General features: G+C 51.0%; 1 protein-coding gene across 1 annotated transcript in view; it reads right to left on the reverse strand.

Moving 5' to 3' along the window:
• The window catches only part of Ltbp2 (latent transforming growth factor beta binding protein 2), a 92,783-nt gene that overhangs the window by 22,003 nt on the left and 45,440 nt on the right, over nucleotides 1-25,340 (reverse strand). The window contains exons 6-15 of the mRNA XM_029541020.1: nucleotides 24,802-25,008; nucleotides 23,826-24,109; nucleotides 23,138-23,240; nucleotides 10,515-10,589; nucleotides 7,642-7,764; nucleotides 4,947-5,111; nucleotides 4,487-4,702; nucleotides 3,761-3,780; nucleotides 2,556-2,595; nucleotides 1,682-1,792 (exon numbers count right to left, since the gene is read on the reverse strand). Of these exons, the coding sequence (XP_029396880.1) occupies nucleotides 1,682-1,792; nucleotides 2,556-2,595; nucleotides 3,761-3,780; nucleotides 4,487-4,702; nucleotides 4,947-5,111; nucleotides 7,642-7,764; nucleotides 10,515-10,589; nucleotides 23,138-23,240; nucleotides 23,826-24,109; nucleotides 24,802-25,008 (1,344 nt within the window). The remainder of the gene's footprint in view (nucleotides 1-1,681; nucleotides 1,793-2,555; nucleotides 2,596-3,760; nucleotides 3,781-4,486; nucleotides 4,703-4,946; nucleotides 5,112-7,641; nucleotides 7,765-10,514; nucleotides 10,590-23,137; nucleotides 23,241-23,825; nucleotides 24,110-24,801; nucleotides 25,009-25,340) is intronic.

Below are 25,340 nucleotides of genomic sequence, written 5' to 3' on the forward strand. Positions count from 1 at the left end.
AAAGTGAGTTCCAGGACAGCCAGGGCTACACAGAGAAACCCCGTCTCAAAAAACAAACAAACAAACAAACAAACAAGACTGGTGGGACCTGTGCCTGGTCTCTGAGCCCATTTGAATACATCTTCCAGACAAAGACCTGATGGCTTTAGTAACACATATTCCCTACGAATGACCTCCTTACCCTCCCCTTCAACCTAAATGTGGGCACAGCTCTTACCCAAAGAACCAGTGCTGCCCACTCTGGAAACTCTTGCCCATCTTCCCATAGACTGGCAGACAGATCTAGTGACTAGGTTACACAGATTGAAGACGCTAGCTCATCTGTCTTGTTCCTCTATATTAAGGAAGTACTTAACACTTATGATAAGTGAATGAAAGAAATGAATGAATGAATGAATGAATGAACCAATAAACTAATAAGGGAACTCTGCTTCCATCTGTTTCCACCCTGTTGTGTTATTCTTTGGGCACCTACCTAGGGCTCCCTTCCCTGCCCCACCACTCTGAGAGAATCCAAAAGCGTCTACAGAGTAGGTCAGAAGTAGCCCGGGTTGGTACACAGAGGGGCTTTACAGCATTGCTAATCTGCGCTGAACAGGACGCCCACAGTAGCCTGTGCACAAGGTCACCTTCTCCCTAGCCTGATTTCAAGTTTGTACTAGCAGGCTCCAGCCAGTTCCAAGTGTCCACTCAGTGAGGTTGGAAGATGGCAGGGCGGATTCTGGGTCAGACAAAAGACCGAAGCTGATGCTGGTGGCTCTGTGCCCCCCCCCCCCAGGAATATTTCAGCTGTCACTCTCGGCACTCCCTAGCTGAGCCCCATGTACTCAGCCCTTCCTGCCCCCTTGGAAGGGGATGCTCCCTGGAGTCTCAGAGGACTTTGCATCCTGGGCAAGGTCAGGGGAGAACTCTGGGGGGGGGGGGCAAGCCACGCCCCCACCCCACCTGCAGCAGGCTGCAGGCTTTCTCCTCTCACTGGAGGAAAGCCAAAGAGCTCTAGTCATCCTGGAGTCCTACTCAAGGTGACCCTCTAGCTAAGAGCACAGCTAACCCCTAGAGGGGGCAGGCGAGAGGGCACACACATGGACAGAGAGCAATGGAGACAATACTGTACAATGGTAGCCTTGCTTCTCCTGCCTCAAACAATGAGCCTTTGTGGCAGGCACATTCCATAGCCAGGTGGGTTTGCCAGGGATCTCCCCCACACCGCCGCCCCTCATCACTATGGCTGACTAGAGGGAGTCAGATACCAGCTCTGGACACTTAAACAACCTTGTGCAATATACCTCTGCCCCTTCCCCATGGGCAGGTGAAGCACTGCCAGGGTCCTCAATGAATCAGCCCCCTGTCACCTCACCTCCTACTCTATGAACTTCCTATTCTTCAAGAAGTCCCCCGTCTCCCTAAGATGCTCTAGAAAGACCCATGGCTTCCCTGGAGTCCTCTGAGTAGGGCCATCCCCCAAAGGGGCATTAGTGCCCAGGCAGGGCCCTTGTCTTTACTAGGTCAGCTCAGTGCCCTCTGTGAGAGCAAGCTAGAACCACAGCTAGGGCAGAGTCGCTGGCAACTATTTATCTGGTTGAAGAAGCAAGAAGGAAATTCCACTCCCAGGTCTGCCCTGGACTTTGGTTCTGGGCAATCACCTCTCCCGGAATTGGGGACAAAGAGCTGCTGCAGCTACCTGGGGGGCTGTGTGTCACCGAGACATCACTGGAGGGAATCACATGCTCTTCTGCTGGACTCTCTGGGATGCCCTGTTCAGGCAAGGATGCTGGTCTTCCAGTGGCATCCCCTGGAGAGAACAGAGGGGAGGAAGCAGAGTCCATTGGCTGGCAGTGGCCCCCCAATGTTCGCTGATGGTCAGACTCCCAGAACCAAAAGTCTCACCTAGGGCTCCCACCACCTACCCTCTCTTTTGACATAGCTGCTCTCCTTCCCTCATAGTAGAAGAAGTCGAGGGGCGTAGAAATGGCTATGTTATGCTGGCTGGAGGCAGAGTTGCTTCACCCCCCATCTCCTGGTGCCTAATTGAATACTCCCTTGCTTTCATTTGCAATGCATCTTGCAGCTTACAAAATGTTGCTGCAAACACAGTACCCAGTTGCTGTGGGAGGCAGCAGGTATCATGTTCACATCACAGCAGCAGGGAAAGATCAGCACCCCTGACTCTGAGCTCAGCTCTCCCGAGAGGTCAGCTCAGGGTCAGGAGGTAGGATAAGGCCCCTGGAGGAAAGAGCCCCGAAGCCCTGCCAAGCTGGGACTTCAGCTAGCACCTCCTCTTTGCCCTGATTTATGTGCTCAGTGGCCTGAGTGGCATCAGGAGATTAAGAAAGAGTTTGGTCAATAGGGAAATGTTTGCAAAGCATTGTGGGATCTTTTACTAACCTCGCAACCCTTCAGGGAATCAGGGTTCCCGGAAAGAGCGCTCACACGTCATATCACCACACCACTTCTGATTTGCACCCCATGGGTCAGTTTATGGGTAGCCATTCCAGGATTAAACTAATGTCTCCTCTATTTCTTCCCCTTGGGAGCTTCTAGGAGGAGGAACTCACCTGGTACCCGGGCAGGTAGGTGGGGAGCACTGGTTGTGATCTGCGCAGAAATGAAGGTTATTTGGGGGGGCTCATCTGTTAACTCCTAGGGTGTATTTCTTCCTCACTTACCCCATCTCCTTCCTGTTCAACTCTCTCAGCGAGTGAGTTTTTGCTGCTGGTGTGTATGTCTCTAGGCATTTTCTATCCCCAATCTTAACTGATCAGCGACACTTCCTCATCAGTTACAGCAGTTAAAAGTGAGTCCTGAATCAGCTCAGTGTTGGCCGCACAGCAGAACATTAGCACGTATCAGGGATACGGTCCTCACGTTACAGATGGAGTAACAGACTAACCAGATCACCCTGGGCCACAAAGCCAGTGTGTCGAAGCCAAGAGTCATAGCTATGCTTGGTGCTGCTCACCACAGCGATGGATAGAGACAGATGGGGCACAGGAAGCAAAGAGGAATGCCAGAGGACAGAAAGGCACCGGGACATTGCAGGGACTGTGAAGACGCCTAGCAGAAGCTTGGATCTGGGACAGTACTGGGTCCCTTCATTTGTTTGCTTGCTTGCTTTTTGTTTTGTTTTGTTTCTGAGACGGGGGTTTCTCCACGTAGCCCTGGCTGTCCTGGGATGGCCTCTACTCAGAGATCTGCCTGCCTCTGCCTCCCAAGTACTGGGTTTAAAGGTGTGAGGTCCCACACTTGGTTTCAGCACATAATTCTTAAGCAGGAAAGCAAGGCTGCTGGAGAAGCCGTGCACGGAGACAGCTTAGCAGGAGATGAGCGGGGGACCAGCAGGCTGGAGAAGGAGAAAGCAGATTCAGTCTTCTGGAGGGGCTCGGAGATGCTCAGGCTTGGATGCCCATGGGCATTCTGGGACCAGGGAAGAGGCCCAGATGCCTTTTCCTCTGTGAAATGGTTTGAGATCCTCACAGCTATGGTTCTGCTTTCCCATGAGCTCCTCCCAGAGGGTCTATGTTAAACAAGCTCAGACAACAAGCCAGGCTCAGGACCAGCTCTAGCTTTCATGCACAGCGCTCAGGTTTGAGTGACAGCCAGGACTAACTATGCAGTCAAACGGGTCCTTGGTTCTACTCTGTGATCTCATCTGATATCGGGTCCATCCTTCTCCTCTTCTGTTCTCATGAGACTATGCCTGGAGTCTATGCCGTTCTCCAGCTACCCTAATCCAACTCCCCTGGCAGGAAGGCTCACTCACCTGAACAGCCCGAGAGTCACCTGAGAAAAGAAGACAAGATGAGCTCCAGGAGGGGAGGCAGCGGCCTTTGCCCTCCACGTGGGACTGCTTCACAGTCTGTCCCCCTCCCTATGTCTCCAGCAAGATGAGTAAGACCCAGAGTACAACTCTTTTGACCTGCTTCAGCCTGTCAACTCCCTTCTGGGACTGACCATCCTAGAAACCCAAGGCTGGAGAGCCTTATGGGTAGCCCGGCTCACCTCTCAGTTGGAGAAAGGACGTCTCCTGCATTCCTTCCAGGTGTCCAATGACAGGAGTCCCCATCCCCCACCCACCATCCCCATCAGACCCATAACAGACCTCCTCCCTCCTGTGTCCCCGATCACGTGGGTTAGCCATCATCCTCTCTGCCCTGGGCCGTGGACTAAGGGAGAAGTTCTAGGAAAGGAATGAGTTGCCTCTGGCCTGGCTCGTGTCCCACACTCATGGCTGCTGAGTCCCAGATTCTCGGCACTCTCCTAGTTTTCTTGGTTCTACCCCCTTCCTGATCTCCTGTCCTGGGTGACCCGGGCATGACCCCGTTGTTTTCTGGAACACTGATCAGAGACCTCAAATACAAGCTCTTTCTAGCCCACACATCCTGAGCCTCAGGCAACGGAGTTGGAGTTACTCTTCTGAACCTAAGGCCCAGGGCGAGGACCTGGTAAGAAAAGGAGGAACCTTAGGTGTCTCCCCCAGCTCAGAGACCTTTGTCAGGGAGGGTCTCAGCCTCAATCCAGGTGGCGGTGGCTGCCCGGAGTGGTTGCCTCCCTGCTTGCCCAGGTGGGGGTGCAGTGCTCTGTGCTGTCTGCTCCCTTAAGGGGCTAGCCAGTTCCTCCTCCTCGGCTTTCCTCATAGACAGGCGGATGTCTGAGCTGGAGTAGGTGTAACCGTGGCCAGCAGGGCAGATCTCCCTGAAGGCTTCTAAAATACAAAAACAACAACAATAGGAGATTAACTGAGCCATGCCATTCCTGTAAGAAACCAGGACTCCCTTCCTTCCCTCAAGGGGACAAGACATGGTGGCTGCAGAGAGCGTCCCGGGTCTGGAATCCAGAAGATAGACTGAGCGTTCCCGCTTGAAGGGGCCTGCCCAGGCTGGGGAAGTGGTCACTGACTTTGAGGCAGTATGCTGATGGCCAGGGCTGGGCTCTCAGGGTAGGGTTACCTGTGCCAGGCAGGGGGCACTGTTCACACGTGCTGCCCCAGGCTTTGCCCACACGGCTACAGCAGCATATCTGCTTGGTGATCCGATGTACCAAAGGCAGGGTGCAGGTGCCAGACCCCAGGGACCGGTAGCATAGTCCCTGCTGCATGGAGACAGCCTTGTCCGCTGCAACAGACAGGGCATGTGGGAATGAGCAAGTAGGAAAGAAGTACAGAAGGCCGTGGACAGACGTGTGGTCAACCACAGGCACGGGGACTAGCCTGGCTCGTGTCTCAGCCCAGAAGCTCAGGTGCTCACACGAACTTGAGCAGGCATGGCCGCAGGGGAAATTCTCACATCTCCCCATGGCATCTGCCCGACGAGGTGCGCTAGGTTCATGTAGGAAGTGTGAGAGCAAGGCCCAGGAATGTAGTTGTTTGTAACCACCCGCTGCCTTCATAGTGTTTAGTAAAGACATCAGTCCTGGGTACTACAGGATGAGCATCGTGCTCTGAGATCCACAGAAAGCCTCCCAGGGAAAACAGGAAGAGGTAAGAACCAGAGCCTTGAGGCAGGTGGATTTCTGAGTTCGAGGCCAGCCTGGTCTACAAAGCGAGTTCCAGGACAGCCAGAGCTAGACAGAGAAACCCTGTCTCGAAAAAAAAAAAAAAAAAAAAAAAAAAAAAAAAAAAAAAAAAAAAGAACCAGAGGATTGCCACAGAGCTTTGAGGACAGGGACCTTGTTGGGTCCTCTTTGTCACTTGAGGTCATCCATGGGTATGGTATGTGTAGCTGCTTAATAATTCAAGTTGAATTGATGCATGGATGGCTCACTTAATTAAGCAGCTGGGTACCAAATCTGGGACTGGATGGGTAGAGTCCTTTCCCAGCATGCCTAAAGTCCTGGATTTCATTGCTAGCACTACACATAGACACACAGACACATATATAGACACATAGACATACAGACACATATACAGACACACACAGACACATATATAGATGCACATCCATCAGTCCCTGAGCCCTGTATCCTCAGGGGCAGTCTGTGCCTTCAATGGGCACTTCCCTTGGACTACTGTGGGGACAGGCTCTATGCCTTTGAATCCCAGGATGGAATATCAGGGAGCTGGACCAGCCTGAGACTTCATTACTATGCTAGTAGGCATGAAGTCATCGGTTTGCCTTCTCCATCTGCAGGAGAACGGATCCCTGGAGGAAGGGGAGGGAGGAGCCCTGGGGAGGGAGAGACAATAAAGGCAGTCCCCTGCTCCTCTCCATATTCCTTTATCAGAGAGTCTTCCAGGCGCTTTCACGTCAGATGTTAAGCAAACTCACTGATAAGGAAACTTGTTCTGTATTTTCAAGTCAAGGTTTGCTATGCAGCTTTGTCTGCCCTTGAAATTACTCCAGACCAGGCTGGTCCCAGTTTCCAGAGTGCTGGGGTTAAAGGCGTGCACCACTATGGCCAGCCCAATAAATGAACCTTAAGTGGCCTGGGGAAGGAAAGACTATAAGGACCTTGGGGCCTTGGTTACATATCATTGCCACCACAAACAAACCTGCATGTCCCCCTATTCCCTTACGCTCTGGGTTCTCACTGTCTCCTATCCCTAGAGATGTCAGGTCCAGACCTTTCTTCAGGCCACTACCTCTGGGTGGCAGCATAGTCTGGTTCCTCCTATGGCCTTCCCAGACCCCAGTAGCAGGCACTCTGTGGCCAGCCAGAGTGCTCTGTGAGCCAGAGGTGACCTTGTTCCAGAGGTCTTTCGGGACTGGTTTTGTTCTGTTCTGGTCAGACCTTCTTTGCTAAGAAAAGCCCCACATGGGCTGTGGTGTCAGCTCTATTGTCTGGGGTGTGAGGAATGGCCTTGCAGCCTGGGCCTCTCTCAGCTGGAAACCACAGAGGTCACTGGAAACAGAACAGCCAGGGTTTACAAGGAATGTACACAATGTAATTCATTATGCAAGGTCACAACTCCTGATATGTGTGCATGCATGGTCATGGAGAAACATACAAAAAGAACCACGGAGTAATGGAAAGGCATGGGGATGGGGCAGTAATACCTCTCTCCCATAGGCAAATGAGTGCTCCATAAAAATATCACCTAGGGACTGGAAAGATGGCTTAGTTGTTAAGAGCACTGACTGCTCTTCCAGAGGATCAGGGTCTGAATCCCAGCACCGACATGGCAGCTGACATCCATAACTCCAGTTTCAGGGCATCCAGTGCCCTCTTCCGGCCTCTGTGGGCACCAGGCACACAGTGCACAGACATACATGCAAGCAAAACATCCATACACATAATTAAAAAGAAAAAAATCACTTAGCAGCCATGGGACCTGGTTGCTAAACTTGGGTAGTAGATTCATCAGCAGCTACGGCTCACCCGAACACTTCAAAGTAGCAACACACAGCTTCACAGACAGTGAGACAGCAGACAGGACAGAAATGATCAGAGAGAAAAACAAAACAAAAATGTGAAAACGTGAATCACAAAAAAGTTCTAGAAGAGAATCCAGGAGTCGAAAGTGGGACTGTAACCTCCAGTCCCAACAGGACACACGGATCAGTTTTGCACCATGTATGGTCCAACTCCAAGCCAAAAGCAGACACTAGCTCTGGGCATGATACCATGAGGTCTAGGGACATTCGTCTCTCTGTCTGGACTGTGCCCCTGGAGGGTGTCTCTTGCCCCAACCCCACCATCACTCACAGACACAGCGGCTCCTTGACGGATCCAGCATGAGGCCAGGCCTGCAGGTGCACAGGTAGCTGCCCCTGGTGTTCACACACTCTGAGTCCTTGCAGAGGCCCAGGGTCAGGCACTCATTGATATCTGCAGGGCATGGAGGAATGAATGAATGAATGAATGAATGCCCATTCAACTGAGCCCGGATGGTTGGGACAGAGCTATACAAGTTCAATAGCCACTCAACAGTGCCAACAGAATTATTAAATAGAAAAATTGCACACCATTCCACTACCTGGCACATAGTAGCTGTCTTGGTTGGAAAGCTAACCTTTATGGACTGCCTACTGTATGCTTGATAGTCTTTGGGTATTTGAATATGACACCCCATTTGACCTGATAGGTAGTTTTATCTACTTTTTTTTTTTTTTGGTTTTTCGAGACAGGGTTTCTCTGTGTAGCCCTGGCTGTCCTGGAACTCACTCTGTAGACCAGGCTGGCCTCGAACTCAGAAATCCACCTGCCTCTGCCTCCTGAGTGCTGGGATTAAAGGCGTGTTCCCCCACACTTGGCTTTTATCTGCTTCTTATGCCCTCAGTTTATAGATGAAGAAAAGCTCCAGCAGTAAGTTGCCCAGAGTAACTCTGCTCTCGGTGACTCTGGCCAGCGGCATGGGAATCAGACTAACCACATTGTCTGGTTTGGAGCAGACAGGCACTTAGTTCCCTTCTAAGCTAGCTCTCTTCAAGAGTTCCTGAGCAGTTCTGAGGGGTGAATCTGCAAGGGAGCGGGGTGCAGGGGGCTGGGGAGACAGCGCTGAAAGGCTGGGAGGAAGGGTAGGCTCAGCAGGAGGTTAGGAAGGCACAAGCGGGCTGGGCTGCGTGACCTCCCAAGACCAGCAGAGACTCCTGTTCATCCTCACATAAGAAGGACAGTGGCTTCCTCCTGGTGCCCTTATACTTATACTGCAAATGGGAGCTCAAACCCTCATACTCTGGGCTCCAAGTGGAAGGCATCTTGGTGACAGCGCCTCTGTTGGTGACCGTGATGGCTTCGTCAACGCTGATGTGAAGCACTTGGGAAGAGCACATGCTTCCAGAGCAGGGTGTAGTTTAGGTACCCCAGTGCCGTCAGAACCACCTGCTCGTTCTTAGGCTTTGAGGAAGTTACCACAAGATAAGGCCCGAAAAGATGGGCACCAAGAGAGGCCGCTGACAGTTGGGAGGGAGGCTGACCCACACATCCTTCAAACTGTGGCCAGGCATCTAAACGCAAGCCTGACTTGCCTCCCTGCGCTCCAGATGCTCTAGGCAAACCCAGAGCATGACATGGTACCCAAGACCCTCCCAGAGCCTATGGACGAGCAGGTGGGTCTCATGAGACATTGTCATCTCCTATGTGCTACAGGCCGCCTGCCCCACGACTCTCGGATGTTCCAGCCAGCTTATCCTTCTGCCTGGGAGGTCTGCACCTGCTTCCACTGGATGATTGATGTTCACTGGCCTAGTACTCCTCTTCCTGGAAGCCTTCCTTGATCCTTCCAGCCTGGATTGGGTTCTACCAGGGGATCCCATGCCACCCAATAAAAACCTTCTCTGGTTGTATTTATTGACTAGGTGTCTATTCTCCCGGGTCCTAGACTGGTTCATGAGCATAACTATGTACTTAGCAACAAGCACAGGTTGGCTATAGCACACAACTTGTGTATACAATCACACCCTGGACCTACCCTCTTGTTCTCTACCACTTCAGAGAGAGGGAGATGGCGCATGTGGGTGAAGAAGCAGGGGCCAGAGCACTCTTGAGCTTGGGAACCTTCCCAGGAGCTCTGTGGATGGTAGGCAGGGGACTTGCTGAACGTCTAAGAATGAAAGGCATAGAGTTCTCCTCATACCCACTAAGACGCTGGGTCAACTGTACCCAAGGGAGTTTGAAGCTGGCTTAGGCAGAGTCACCAACAGGCACGTAGGCATGGAGCAATCACCCTTTCTTATCCTTGAGCCAAAAATCCCTTCTGTGGCTGGGTACCCCAGAGGCAAACAGCCAGTTTCCTCTCTCTGAGAGAAAACTTCTGAAAGGGACCTCAGGGACATTTGGAACAATATTGTCATCTTCAACTCAGTTTTATTTACAGTACTACAGACAGCTCTCCACCCAGTTGTTGAAGTCTTTTGAAGGTAAGTGGCCCTAAGTCCCTGCCGACTCTAGGGCCACTTACCAATAGAAGGTCAGACCCTGCCGACTCTAGGGCCACTTACCAATAGAAGGTCAGAGTCCATTATAGCTCCAAAATCAACAAAGTCACCGCTCAGTCCCTCTCTCTGTCCCAAGGCCTGGCCCCTCTGTGGGCTCTAATGCAGGCCACCCCCGCCTCAGCTGGCCCACAGATCTGCCAGCGAGGCTGTCAAGACGGGGGCAGGATTAGGCTTCATGGCCCACCTATCCTTGCTTCTTTGTCCCTGGCTAGCACTGAGACAGGTGAAAAGGAGACCCAGCCACCTAACCGTGCTCTGTTGGGAGGAGCCTAAAGAGGCTCCCACCACCTCATGGTGATCTCAGCTCTACTTTGGTGGGAAGCCCTCCTGTTCCTGGGCGACCAGCCTGAGAGGTGAGAGAATGTGTAGGGATTCAAATGGAAGTGAGTAAGGGTGAGTGAGCCCCGCCCTCGCCTCGCCCCNCCCCGCCCCGCCCCGCCCCGGGATCTCTCAGCATCAAGTAAATCCTGATGTTCTAAGATCCCTAGGGCCAACCCCTCCCACTGTAAAATAGAGGCCTCCCAGGCAGTGAGAGACCTGTTCCTGCCTTCTGGGGTGGGTGTTTTCCCAATATTAGCCGGCATAACTACGCCTTCCTACCCTGCTCCACCCAGCTTGACCCTGGTTCTGGGTCATCCTTACCTTGGCAGTGGCTGAGGTTCAGTCTCTTGTATCCTTGGGGACACTCCAGCTGGCCATTTTCAATCACTGGGAAAGCTGAGGAATGAAGATACAGACAGATCTCATGGGTAGGCCTTTGAGCTTATGTACCAAGTGGTCACAGTCTGGTTGTCCCATGTGCCAAGTAGCTCTGGGTTGCTCAAAACATTTCCCTGGGGAGCTCTTCCACCTGGCTTTCACCAAGATCCTTCCGGCCAACCTTGCTTGCTTGCTTTTAAATGACAATATTGAGGGAATAAACCAGACACAGAAATGCAAGTACAGCCTTATCTCACATCTGTGTGGAATCTGAAAAGACAAACCTACTGAAGCAAAGAGTGAAATGTCAGTTACTGGGAGCCTTGGTGGAGTCGGCAGAAGTTTGGGAGTCGGTAGTCAAAGGGTGTGAACTTCAGGGCCAGCAAGATGGCTCAGCAGGTAAAAGCACTTGCCTCCAAGCCAGACAGCCTGAGTTCAAGACCTGGAAGGCACATGGTGGGAAGAGAGAACCAACTCCCACAAGTTGTCCTCTGACCTCCACACGGACATGCTGTGGCTCGTACACACCACACATGTACATCTTAGTTGAGTATGTACTCATACAAGACAAACAAACAAATGAAAAGAATTAAAGGTATGAATTTCAAAAAGGACTGTGGTGGTTTGAATATGCTTAGCCCACAGGAAGTGGCACTGTTAGTGGGTGTGGCCTTGTTGGAGGAAGTGTGTCATTGTGTAGGCGGGCTTTGAGGTCTCTTAGTGCTTAGGTCCCACCCAGTGCAGAAGAGAGCCTCCTCCTGGCTGCCTTTGGATCGAGATACAGAACTCTTGGCCCCTCCAGCACCATGTCTGCTTGCCCACTGCCATGTTTCTCATCATGATGATAATGAACTGAACCTCTGAAACTGTAAGCCAGCCCCAATTAAATGTTTGCCTTTATAAGAGTTGCCTTGGTCATGGTGTCTCTTCACAGCAATGACACCCTGACTAAGACAAGGAGGAATAAGTTCAAGGGATCTACTATCCAACATAGCAACGATAACCAATAATACATCATACACTTGAAAATCACTAAGAAGAGATTTTAAGAATACTCACCCTTCCTCCGAATAAACACGAAAATAATTGAGTCAATTAACATGCAAAGCAATACACATATTTTGTGTCTGTCATATGTGTATGTGGGATATGTATACGCCCATGTGGGTATGATACCGGGGGTGTGTGCCCGCATAGGAGCAGCATAGGGCAGAAGGCAGTGTTGAACGCCATCTTTGACTGCTCTCCACTTTACTCTAGGAGACAGAGTGTCTCACGAAACCTGGAGCTCACAGTACAGCTAGGCTGACTGGCAGTGAGCTCTGGGGGTCTGCCTGTTTTCTCTTGCACCGTGCTGGGCTTACGAGCGCTCTTTTACGAACTATGGGTCCGAACTCAGGTCTTCATGCTTGGGCAAGAAGCAATTTACCAACTGAATCATCTCTTCAGCCCAAACAAGTTAATTAGATTAACTATGGTACAATGTATTCTCATTTCAAAATATCATGCTGTACATTGTGTGTGTGTGTGTGTGTGTGTGTGTGTGTTTCAATTAGAAAATAATTTTTAGGGTTGAAGAGATGGCTCAGTGGTAAGAGCAGTGACTGCTCTTCCAGGAGTCCTGAGATCAATTTCCAGCAACCACATAGTGGATCACAACCATCTGTAATGGGATCTGATGCCCTCTTCTGGTGCCTCTGAAGAGAGTGACAGTGCACTCAAATACACCAAATAAATAAATAAATAAATAAATAAATAAATAAATAAATATTTTTTAGAGTGTAAAACAAAGAAAACATTTTTAGAAGCTGAAGTGATGCTTCATACTCATAATTCCAGCACCCAGGAGGCTGAGGTAGCAGGACTAGCTCCAGTTCAAGGCCAGCCTGAGACAGAGTACAAAACCCTTTTCTCACATAACATCATTTTTGGAAATACTAAAGAAGTCTTTTCTCACCAGGCAGTGGTGGCTCATGCCTTTAAGCCCAGCACTTAGAAGGCAGAGGCAGGCGGATCTCTGTGAGGCCAGCCTGGTCTACAGAGTGAGTTCCTGGACAGCCAGGGCTACACAGAGAAACCCTGTCTCAAAAAAACCTAGACAGACAGACATAAAAAGTCATTTCACCCGAGTTTATAACACATATGTAGCTATAATATTATTTGCATTATACATTCTGTTAATTCACATTTTGCAATACAGCATGGTCAACATGCTTTATTTATTCTATTAACTTTATTTGGAAATGATTATAGATCCACAGGAGGGATCTGAATGCATATTGGCCAACAAGGAAAATAATATCAGTATTTTGATGCTAACACACATCCTGCCTTGATTTCACAACATCCTTCTCATGTCACAGAGGCAAAAATCCCCTAGATACTAAACAGAAAAAGATAGCATCGACATTTTTTTTAGAGTGGCTGTCCATTGAGTGTGCCCACCTCTTGGGTTTGATCTTCGGAACTGAGGTGGGGGGAGGGAGGATTGAGTTCATAATTCTTAAGCTGAGAAGTACCTAAAAGTCAATGAGATAGCTCAGTGGGTCAACGCGCTGGCCACCAAACCTGACAACCTGAGCTCAATCCCACAGAGCCATGTGATGGAAGCAGGGAAAAGTTACTCTAGCTCTATGGGATCCAGCGCCCTCTACTGGCTTCTCTGGGTCACTCAGGTGCACACACCAACACATGGACACACAGAAGTATAACTAAGAATAAAAAGAAAGAATTTAAAAAAATAATGAAATTTCGCTGGGTAAGATGGTTCACATCTTAATAAGGAGACTGAGACAGATCGCTGTGAGTTCAAGGTCACTCTGGTCTAGACCCTCTCTCTCTTAAAGAGGAGGAGGAAGTGGGGAGTAATGCTCTTTCATTCAGTTGCTCAGCCAAGTTTGAGTGTCTTGGTGTTTACACGTTTTGTTTTCAGTGCTGAAGGTGGAACTCAGGGCCCTAGCGCTAAACTAAATCTAAATTCCCAACTCCTCTCATCTCCCCCCCCCCTCTTTTTTTGGAGAGGGTCTCTCTGTGTAGGACAGACTCAGACTCTCCATCTCACATCTGCTTTTGTCTCCCAAATGCTGGGATTCCAGGTGTGCGCCTCCATGCCCGGCCTACAAATGTTACTCTAAGTGTGTAGCTGCTATTTAGTAGCTGCCTCTCTAGGCCTCCATGCCCGGCCTACAAATGTTACTCTAAGTGTGTAGCTGCTATTTAGTAGCTGCCTCTCTAGGCTCTTAGGGCGAGGTTTGTTATCTATGGTAGCAGACAAAACTGCCTCTCACATCTTGGCCAGCTGGCTCTTGCTGTGCATGTCAGGCCATGGGTGATGGGCCGATGACAAGTCATTATAAGAAGTGCAGCTGTTATGCCTTTCATGATAGCTTATGATTACGTCATTGGTAGTTTCTCCAGACCACAGGTTCTTAGCAGGAATTTCCTAGAGTCCCCCCTTCTGCTTTGTCAGGACTGATTTAGTTAAAGCCAGACAACATACAGGTGGAGGAAACAGAACAATGGGAACCACAGGAATTGTAACATGACAAAATCAAACACATGGAGATGCCAGTTGCCTGGAAATCCCATCCCAGGGCACTTTGCAAGCCAAGCAGGACATGTGACCATCTGGCATATAGGCAGATCAAGTGAGGACATACACTTGTAAAACTTAATGTTTCCGTTGCTACTAAAAAACAAACAAACAAACAAAATACGTTGAAGTTCTAATTTTTTACTGACATGATCCATCTTGTCTGAGGTTCTGAGTGTGGGTTCTGAAGCACTGGGAGTGAGCCACAGGGATGGAGGTGAGGCTTAGGGACGTCTGAGTCGCAGGCCATGGGCCGAGATGAAGCTTGGGAACCTGGGGCCTGGTGGTATGAGCTGAGGGCGGGAGGGAGGGAGACTGAGTCCACACTGGAGAAACTTGGAACACTGGCTGATTGGATACAGGCAGCAGGCGTTAGGAAGAGCAGAAACTGAGAAAAGAATACTACAGAGTATTTGCCGGTGGGCTGAGGAGTAACGCCAAGTTAGTGTTTGTGTGAGGCTTGGGTAGTAAAGACAGCGGGTCACGCTTCCTGTCTGTTTCTCACAACAGTGACCGTCAAGAAGGCTTCTAGTCCCCATTTTCCAGAGCTCAGGGAGGTAAGGAGGCTGGCAGGAACAAATCAAGGTCGAACGCAGGAGGAAGAAGAAGAGGAAGAGGTGACAAGGGGACTTTCTTAGCAGGTTTCAGTATGCCAGAGGCCAGGGCAGCATCACCTCCTAGACGTCCAGAGGGATCAGAAGAGAAGTCAGGCAGATCTTTGCTTTCTGGGCTGTTGGGGGTCAGGGGAGAGTGTTTGGCTAGAGCTAAGAACAAGAGGAGACCCAGCCACTGGAATCTGAACAAAACCATGAGAGCTGAGAGGACCTGGCCACGGTCACATGGAAGCCCAGGCTCCCTCCACAATGCAGGACCTGCCCTGTAATGAGACTTGACTCTCACTGGGTTGAAGAGAAAATACCAGCTTGGCAGTGCTTCCTGGAGGCAAACTTCTAGAGAAAAATAAATAACTGCCAAGCTGCTGTCTCTGGTAGCAGCTCTCCGAGTGTTGGCCAACAGCCTCCACGTCCAACTAGGTATTCCCATACCTTTCCAAAGTCTTCCCAACTTCTGTGAGACCAAGTTCAGCATTGCTTGAACTAGAGGAGCTTGAAGAACCAGAGGAGGAGCAGATGTTCCGATGGCCACGAGGCCTGGGGTGAGAATCCAGCAGCCACTGAACTGTGTGTCCCTCTCACAGGGATGAGGGTGGCAGGTGTCCTTCCTGCATGTTCCAAGGGCACCAGCCTTCCCTGCTTATGGCGTTCAGCATTTCATGTGACCACTAGCGTGCTTGCCCATCTCCTTCCCAGAATATAAGCTCTGTGAGGAGCCCCAGGCTGCAATCTCTCTGCTACCCTCCCTTCCCAAGGAGGCCTCAACAAAAACTTCTAATTGCCAGAGACAGGTTTGGCCCTGGTTCCCCAAGCAGAGCTTGGGAGGAGACGGTGAAGACATGTCTGGCCACAGGGCTATCTTAGCCGTCATGACAAGGTGCCCACAACAGGGACATATGGAGGGTCCCTGATGCATACCCCTCCCCAGAGAACAGACTCATATTTGCCATGGGAGACCAAGCTTGGATTTCTGAGCTGGCTGGAGCCTTGCCCCAGAATTGCACACCTCAGGTGGGTAGGCTGAGGTGAAGCTTCACTCTTCTGGTAGAAATGGTGTGGGAGCCCAGGGCGACCGGGGCAGCCAGGGCAGCCAGGCGCACTAGTTCCTAGCTTCACTCTGATTTGGAGCACATTTCCTATTCTCTTTTAGCCTGTAGTTCTTCATCCGTAGAAGTGGAGATAGAAACTTAGTTCGCAGGAATAGGGTGCAGTGAAGATTTGCTTTGCTGAAACAATGGATGCTGGCTGGAACCTCCCACAACTGGCCCAATCCAAGGAGTTAGTGCCCCCTTCCTTCCCTGACATGCCTTTCCCTCCCCCCTCCCTCTCCCTCCCCCACCCTTCTTCTTCTCCCTTCTTTCCCTCCTCTCCGGTCATGTCCTTTCTTTTTTCTTTCCCTTTCCTTCGTTCCCCCACACCCTGTTTTTCTTTTCTTCGCTCCTTCCCTCCTATCCTTTTCTTTTCCCTCCTTCTTTTCCCCTTAAGTTGCTTTAAAAAAAAAAAGATTTATTTATTTATTATATGTAAGTACCCTGTAGCTGTCTTCAGACACACCAGAAGAGGGCGTCAGATCTCATTACGGGTGGTTGTGAGCCACCATGTGGTTGCTGGGATTTGAACTCAGGACCTTCGGAAGAGCAGTCAGTGCACTTACCCGCTGAGCCATCTCTCCAGCCCTCAAGTTGTTTTTAATCACAGCGTTTTATCACAGCAACAGGAAAGTAACCTACATAGACGACGAGCTCTTCCTGTGGAATTACAGCAAGCTCTAACTGAGCACACATTTTAGCAATGGTCATACTGCCCAGCTAGAACTTTCTCTTTGGTCAAGTGCCCTGGGACCTCTCAATGAGAAGGGACATTTCCCTCAAAGACAGCCTCCATCTGTTTCCTCAGAGAGGCAGGAGGGCCAGTGTCACCACAGATAGCAAGTTAGAGAGAGCTCTGCGCAGACCCTGGCTCCCACAGAGTCCACCCATGCTCCAACCCTTCCTGGAGTAGGCTGGAGATGCCACATATCATGGCCCACCCCTGCAAGGCAGGGAGTGAACTAGCTAAGCCTGGGACACAATTCCCAGATGGCTTCAAATCCCTTGGAAGAAGCTTGCAGAACACCGCCCAGCCAGAGACAATCCTTTCGCAGCGTGACAGGAATTCAGTAAGTCCCATTTCACTAGGGCAGGGGACTGTTGTCTCAACCCAGGTTCTGGAGAATAAGAAAACCCTACCCCAGTACAGTTCTTCCTCAAGCCAGAGCCCTCCAGGGTAGCAGACGGCTGACCTGGATCGCCAGAAACCCACCCATAGTGAATTACAGAACGCCAAAAGCAGGAGTCAGGAGAAGGCCTATCAGGCTGGTGTCCTAGACTAAGATTATGGTCTTCCATGACAACTGGAAGCATCATTAGGAACCATTATAATACCAAGGCTGACTAAAGGCACTAAATAAACAGTTGCTAATGGTGGCAAGGACAAAGGCAATATATCATTGCTGCTGTGACTTGCCCTAAGGCCCTCTGCCACAACCTCCCCTGGAACCCTGACATACCCAACTTTCCCCAGGACTGACATCACAGAATTACCACCCTCCTGTGCTCCTTATGGGACAGGCCTTTGCTATATGACTTGCCGATAAAAAATCTTCAACCATGCACGTGCGCCCTCATCCTCTTAAGGCTATTGCCCCACCTCCAAAACACCTGTTCTTGATAGGTGTACCTCTTAAGGGAGGAGGGTGGGACCTCCAGGCATGGTGTAGTCAATGCTTTTAGGAAATAGCACCCTCTTCTCATTTTTGAATTGAGCCCTGCTTTCCGGAAACATCTACCCTTTTGGGGTTGTTTGTTTTGTTGTTATCTGGGATTTTCTTTGTTTCGTTTTTTCTTTCTCCTTAGGATCCCTTGGAAACAGCCTACCTTCCTCTACATGGGGCAACTATCTGAGCCTCCGTTAACTCTTAGGCCTGAGTTGCATGTTGAGTTCCCTGCCTGCCTGACAATTTTGATACACACGCTCCTTCACATACAGGTAACTCGGACCCTCCAGTTCAGTTGCCTGGGTTTGTCTGTCTCAGGTAGGCCCAGGTCTCCTCAGAACGGTAAGATCTGGGCCAGCCATGGATCAGACACACTAGCCTCACTTGCTTTCACTCTGCAATCTTAGACAAGTTCTTCGGCCTTCTTGGAGCTGTGTTTCTCCATCTGTTAAAGGGGCTTCGAGATCCTCAATTTGTGCTTGTATGAACTAAACAAGAGGACGCAGGTAACGAGGCAGCTCAGCGAGTGGCAGGCATTACTGTTTATGAGATGCTGCCTTTCTTGAAGGACAGAGGGACAGAGCCTGCAGTCCCTGGAGAACAAGGGAGGGGGCCTGGGTTCTGAGGTAAACTCATCCCAGGCCAGGCAGATGGAAAGACAGTCTCGTGGCAAACAGCTGGAGCCCACCGCTGCAGGTCTGTTGCCAAGTGCCCGCTCCACCCGTTCCAACCAAGGGGCCTTGGGGTTGACATAGCGAGTGCCAAGCCTGGCGAGGCAGCTGCCAACTTTCCAGTTAGCCCAGATGTCTGTCTTATATGGAAACTCAAAAATATGGCCTCAATCAAAGTGGCTCTTGAGAGCGGTGTGTTCCCGGACTCTGGCAGGACACCGAAGAGACTCTGGGCTGGGGCCTTCACTAACTCCCAGGGGGTCAGAAAGGCAGGGGTTGGGCTAAATCCCAGAGGTCACTGGGGGACATTCTGTATCCCTCAGTCTGAAGGAGGGGATCCCCAGTGGGCCTAGAATGACTTCTGAAGCCATCTTCTTGAGGAATGGGGCTCTGAAATCCTTCTGGAAGAGAAGAGAATTGTCTGTGCCATTGGAGCAGAGCCTTCAAGGCGGTCCTTTCACTATTAGAAACAGTGGCATTCTAGTGACTAAATTCAACAGACTCACAACCTTGTAAGACCAATATGATTTGGGGGAAGCCATGAAGCCACGTGGGCCCCAGGCTGGCCATTCCCTTGCTCCCATTGTGACTTGATTCTGCTGGGGCAGATGAAGTTTTGCCCAAGGAGGCACAGTTCCATTTGATCAGAGGAGAAATAAAAAGCAAAGTCATTCAGGCTGAGAACGTTCTAGAATCCAGAAGTTCTGCTTTTCTTGCCAAGCAGCCCCCAAACTCATCCAGCAGCTTCTTTTGTCCTCCAATGCTCATACAGTAGCTCATTTGTCATGCCTACTTAAAGAAACACCCCTGCCAACCCCGGGGTAAGGCACGGAGTTAGACATCCTGGCAAAATGTCAGCACAAACAAGGTTCCCTCATGTCTTGCCCCTTCCCCGTCCAGGGCTCAGCTACATTTTCATGTGTCTGAAATGTTTATGTTGCCCTGGTCTTTTGTTATTTCTTTCTCAGTATGCTGGAACGTTTGCCATTCCAGGGTCTGTACCCTGGTGCCCAGCTTGCTAAGCTGTGCCAAGCACTGAGGCTACAAGGTGGGGCACCCACCACAGAGAGTGGGGGGGCATGGAAGAGCCGAGTTTTAAGTGTGCACATGGAGAGGTTCATTCTGTGCTCTGTTCTAAAACATACACAAAGCACCTCCATTTACACATAATGCAATTCATCCAAAGAGCTCCTCCCACACCCACTGTGGCTGAGGTCCAGGCCCTGCCTCTTCAGAGATGGCCAGCTCCATGGGGATCAGGGTCCTTGGTCAACCTGTGGGATAAGCTCATAAGACTGGCACACAGCCCACACCACAGAATGTGGGCCTTCTCACCCATTCCCACCTTCCAAGTGAGGACTTCCCTCAGAAGTGGTTCCGTGGTCACTGAGCACACCGGCTCCTGCTAAGAGGAGCAGACTGAGACCCCTTCAGTAAACACAGAAATCCCCACAGCCTGCATCTCTGCATCCTGAACATGGAGAGTCCTAAACTCCTGCTTAAATCCCACAACCAGTAAATGGGACATTTAAGTGATGAATATGGGGCCCAGAGAGGTGGCTCAGAAGTAGATGCTTGCTGCCACACCCAATGTTCAATCTCTGCAGCTCACACTGCGGAAGGAGAGAGCCAATTCCTGTAAGTTAGCCTCTGACCTACATACACACACACACACACACACACACACACACACACACTCAATAAATAAATAATCAATCAATCAATCAGTCAGTCAGTCAGTCAGTCAGTCAGTCAGTCAGTCAATCCAAGGCAGCTTTGTATTTTCTTTCTCTCTGACATCATCTGACAGATCTCCTTCATTAACTTCACTGTCCAGTTGAATAACAGGAACTGACCTCAAGAACCCAGCCCTAGGTTTCCCCTGTCCCCATCAGGGAACCTGCATGTCATGTCAAGGGCTCAGGGTCATGCATCACAGTCAAACCTAAGATACCTGGGGTTTGCAGACTTGCCCAAAGGATGGCTCTGAGAGCAGCCTGGCCCTCAGCTGCGATGGAGGCAGGATTCTGGAGAGGCTCCTTCTAGAATCCCGTTTGTCTGCCACAGTTGTTGGCAGCTGGGCCCACTTTCCCCCCTCCATTGTCTCTCGGACTCCAGAGGTAACATCATGGCACTGCTCTGGCCTCAAACAAGTAGGAGCCTCAGAGGTCACATCTCTGGAACTGCCACTTAGATGAACACTTGCTGCTCCTGTCTAATACAATCCTGCTAGGCCAGGGGTCCCTGAGCAGCTCAGCACTGCAGCCAGCACTGCGACCAGAAGCAGCAGCAGGTGTTAGCTGTCCCCAGCAGGGCTAATACTGTACGGGAGCCATCTTATACGATGGACTTAGAATCCCTGCATGCCCCTCTCCAGGAACCAGTGCTCTCTTCTTGGTCTCACCCACAAATGCCATTTCCTTGGACTGCTAAATCCTTCTCTACTCCTTTGACTGCCCTACCCCAATCATCCTTCATACATCATCCTTACGGTACCTCCTCCATGAAGCCCTCCCTGATTCACCAGCTTCAGCCAGCGCCCCCTACCTGTCCCTTGTATGCAGCAGAAAAGCCCCAGATCTAAGGATGTCTTGGGTACCCTAAGTTTGCAAGTTTATGAAGATGGCTCTGGTCACGTGGAAGGATCCCATTCCCTAGTCTGGGTAAGAGTGGCCCAGGACCTGCGAGTGGCCTGGCTGCACTGTCTGTCTGTCCCACTGTCTGTCTGTCCCACTGTCTGTCCCACACCCTCGGTACTGCTCCAGATGCTGCCCAAGGTTCTTTATTTCTGAAGCCAGCCACAGCCCCTGAGGCTACAGGCTTGGAGGAGGGAGGCACTGCATATGCCTCATTCTCTGTGGTCCACTCAGGGCCTTCACACCCAAAGTGTCTCAATCAGTGATAATACGTGTTGGCTTGCTGAACCCAACATGGGGTATAGAAGTCCCAAGAACTGGCTTAAGAGAAAACAAGAAAAGTGGTGCACATTCACATGCACACATGCTTACACACACACGCACACATGCTTACACACACACACACACACACACACACACACACACACACACACACTATCCCTGAGTAAACTGATTTGTTTCTTCCTAAGGTCAGTTGGTCCCTTTCCCCTTTCTTCAGGAGATGACATCACCACCACCACCACCACCACCATCATCATCATCACCATCATCATCAATACACAGCTACCCTTCCCCTTCACTATCCATGGGAGATCGATTCCCAAACTCTCACAGATACCAAATTTTGCTGCTGCTCAAGTCTCTTATAAAAAATGGCGTAGCATTTCATCTTTACATTGTCTCTCATGCAGTTTAAATCATTTCTAGATTGATTATAATATTTAATGCAACATAAATTATGAGCAAATTAGCATTATATACTGTTTAAGGAATGTGACAAGAAGAGAGACTTGTGTGTGTTCAGTAGAGACACAGCTATCCAGTAAGCAAGGTGTAAGGTTAACAAGGCTCGCTTGGCTACAGTAGACAGCTAAGGAACCCAGAATGGTGAGGGGAACCAAAGCACGTGGCACATAGTAGGCACTTCATTCCATGTGGGCTCAGCATCAGGCAAATTCGAGGTTTGCTTTGTTGGGAACTTGGATTGTCCTTCAAATATGTTTTTTTTAAATTACATTTTTACTTATTTTTGTGTGGGGGCATGTGTATGTGTATGAGTGTGAACGTGTCCCTGTGGGTATGTGGAGGACACAGGGCAATGTGTGGTCAGCTCTTCCACCATGTGGGACCCAGGGATTGAACTCCAGTTGTCAGTATAGGGGCGGGCGCCTGTACCTGGTGAGCCCTCTCTCTGGCTCTGTCTTTCAAATACTTTCTACCTGAGATTGGTTGAATCTGCTGTTAGAGAATTGTAGGTATGGAGGGCCAGCTCTGACATGTACCATGTAGGCACAGCAACTCTGTGAGGCTGGCACTCTTATCCTTCGGGGCCAGACAACCCAGGAGAGGGGACCAAGGCAGAGAGGGAGGCGAGCAGAGCAGAGGCTGGATCCTGGCATGGGTTGGACCCTAAAGCCTTCGAGCTGAATGGCACCCTCCGCTGCTTCATAGAGGTACACCATACTGGGAGGCCATCGGCACTTAATTTTAGTGTGGAAAATGCAGTTCACAGCTCTACTGCTGTGTCTGACACTGGGAATAGCTCTGACCCTCCTTCCTGCCATTGGGCTCTGCTCCAGGTCCCCCACAAAACCAGCTCACAGAGCTGACTGCTGGCAGGCAAGAATGCACACCAGGTCCAGGCCCAGGAATGTGGGAGGCCTGGGGGGAAAGACAGGCTGGGTAGGCGGGAAGCCATACTCACATGCAGATACCTAGTCACCTCTCCCTGATGGCAGACTAAGGCTTCTGGGAGCAGTGTGAATGGTTTTTTGCTCACCGAATCCTCAGTGCCTGGCACACAAGAGACATCCAGCCAATGTCTGCTGAATGGATAGATGACTGACTGACTGACTGACTGACTGTGTGCTGAGTGTTACCCAATCATCCAAAGGGAACAAGGAACTGAGGCTCTCAACTCAAAATTGAGGGCATTTGGGGACAGGAACTCCACTCTCATTCATTAGCTCAGTAGCAGAGAGGAGGAGGAGGAGGAGGAGGAGGAGGAGGAGGAGGAAAAGGAGGAGAAGAAGGAGCTTAGACACAGACATATGTGAGAGTGTGGAGGGGGTCCATTGTAGTCTGGAATCCCCACAATATACTGCAAAACGGAGGTCCCCACACAGACTATCAGGTTGAACATAGACCTAGAGGCTGGGCAGACAGGCTGAACTGGCCAAGCTGTTGGGGAGGCTCCTTGAGGTACATCTGGAAATATTGCCTGTCCTTGGGAACCCTGGGTGGTGAGGGATGGAGATAGAGCCCCCTCTAGCCCTCCATCTTGAAACCAGTACTCACCTGGTCTGGATGGGCAGGGAGTACAGGAGGTCACCCCCCAGAAGGTCCCCACACTGCCACAGCAGTCCTCCTGAGAAGTCAGCTCCCCGAGGGGGTTAGCACACTGGAAAAGAGACCAGAGATGACTGTGACACCTGTTGTCCTGGCACCAAGGGTGCCAACACTAAGGCTCAACTCACAGGAAGCTAATATTCTTATGAGGTTAAATTCTAGGCTTCCTTAGTCTGCAAGTACTAGTGATGGCTCTTCTACTAGGGGGCTTCCATGGCCCCCTTCCGTGTGACTGGCACTCACTGACAGGCACTACACCCAGCTCAGGGAGGAGACCCAGCCTCTCTACATGCAGAACCCCTCTCTCTCTTAGGGTCTCTGTAGCTCAGGCTAGCCTCAAATGCACTATGTAGCCAAGGATTACCTTGAGTTTCTGATCCTCCTGCCTTGGACTCCTACGTGGTGGGATTACAGGTGCACACCACCATGCCTGGTTTACGGGGTGCTGGGGAACAAACTGGGGGCCTTCTGCATACAAGGCAAGTCCTCTACCAACTGAACGGCAGCCCCAGCCCACTAGGTATTTTTATGTTGCTGATTTTTCCATAGGGGATATGGAAGCTTCTCCAGGGGGACAGTACAGACTGAGGAAGCATGGCTGTTCCTGAAGGGCTGAGGCAGGGACCCCCTTTCTCACCTGTCCATTCACCGTGCTCAGGTAACACTGGCCCAGAAGTCCATAATGCCCAGACAGCACTGGTGATGGCCGAGGGGTCTCTCCGGCCCGGGCGGGTATGCTGTTGGTGGCCCAGGGGCTGTGGCCTAGGCTGCCGTGGGGGCGACGAGAGGCTCTGGTCTCCACACTGTTGTCCTCTAGCACGGGCTCCAGCTCACCCCGGACCCGGGCTACCTGGTGAATCTGCACAGAGGCCTCAGGTGGGTGATGAATTTGCACCTTCACCAGCGAGGGGTTCACAGAGGCTGGGCAGAAGGGTTGGGATCAGAGCCGAGAAACAGGCTCCTAACCTCACTTCTGCCTTATGAAGAGTGCCCGCCACCATAGGTCAGGCAGGCTCCAGACTGGGCGCCTCCCCAAAAGTCCCCTTCCATTTCTTTGCTTGTTATGTATAGCCAGAGCAGTGCCCCATCCCCAGCCCCAGGGCAAGAAGAAGCGGTAACTCCTTCTTCACAGAAAGCTCTGCAGCAAAGGCTGCAGAGTTCTTCCTGATTCTGCCTCCTCCGTGACCCGGTGCAGCCTTGAGTGTCATGGAGCCACATGCAACCCATGGGATACTTTAGCGTCATCCCACCGCACAGCCTTCACAGGCACTCTGGGCTCATGGGACCCAGCTCATCTCCTGCAGAATCCTGTGTGCTTGGATCTTTGGTTTGCCTTATAGAAGGCAAAGAAATGAAATGTGTGCTGAGTTCTACCCCCCACCTCTTCCACCTCTATTGCCCAGGCTGGGGATGGGGTGGGGGAGGCTCCGTTTGCTGGTTTGTCTTTCCCCACACAGGTTAAGGTCACACACACACACACACACACACACACACACACACACACACAGAGGAGGAACTCCACCAGAATGGAAGGCATAAATGCAGGGTATGAAATGGAGACCTTGGAGACCTAGCCCCATCCAACACCTCCCAGGCTGGCTGCTGGCACTCACCGAGCTGGTTAGAGAGAGGCAGCGTGAAGGTGGATTGCTTCAAGGGCCCTTCCAGCAGGGCTCTGTGCCTGGAGCCTCGCCCTGCAGGTTCCCTGTCTGGCTGCGGGACAGGTAGATGGCAGAACTTCCCTGTGGAGTTGGCTGGACACCAGCACTCGTCCCGGCCAATGCAGCGGCCCCCATTCAGGCAGGGGATTTGGCAGAAATCTACAACAACACTCAAGATGATTGGCAGCTGACCTCCAGCTGGTGACAGGCAAACAGGAGTGGGACACCAGATTTGGGGGTCTTGGAGGGTGCCGTGCCCCCTTGAAATGCAGGGACTTTCTTTGAAGCCCTAGTGTAAATGTGAGCAGGAAAGCCCCCTAGCATCTCTCCAGCCCACCACAAGGACCTAGAACATATGCAGAAGCCATGGTTCTTCTCTATCAAGGCAACTTGGACTCAGAGAGGTTGTGTGACTTGCTTGGAATCACACAGCCAAGCTGGGGACAGAGATAGGGTGAGACTTTATTTACTCCCTGCTCTGATAGAACTAT

This window comes from Mus pahari, chromosome 7, assembly GCF_900095145.1.
Source record: "Mus pahari chromosome 7, PAHARI_EIJ_v1.1, whole genome shotgun sequence".
In the NCBI taxonomy this organism is placed as follows: Eukaryota; Metazoa; Chordata; class Mammalia; order Rodentia; family Muridae; genus Mus; species Mus pahari.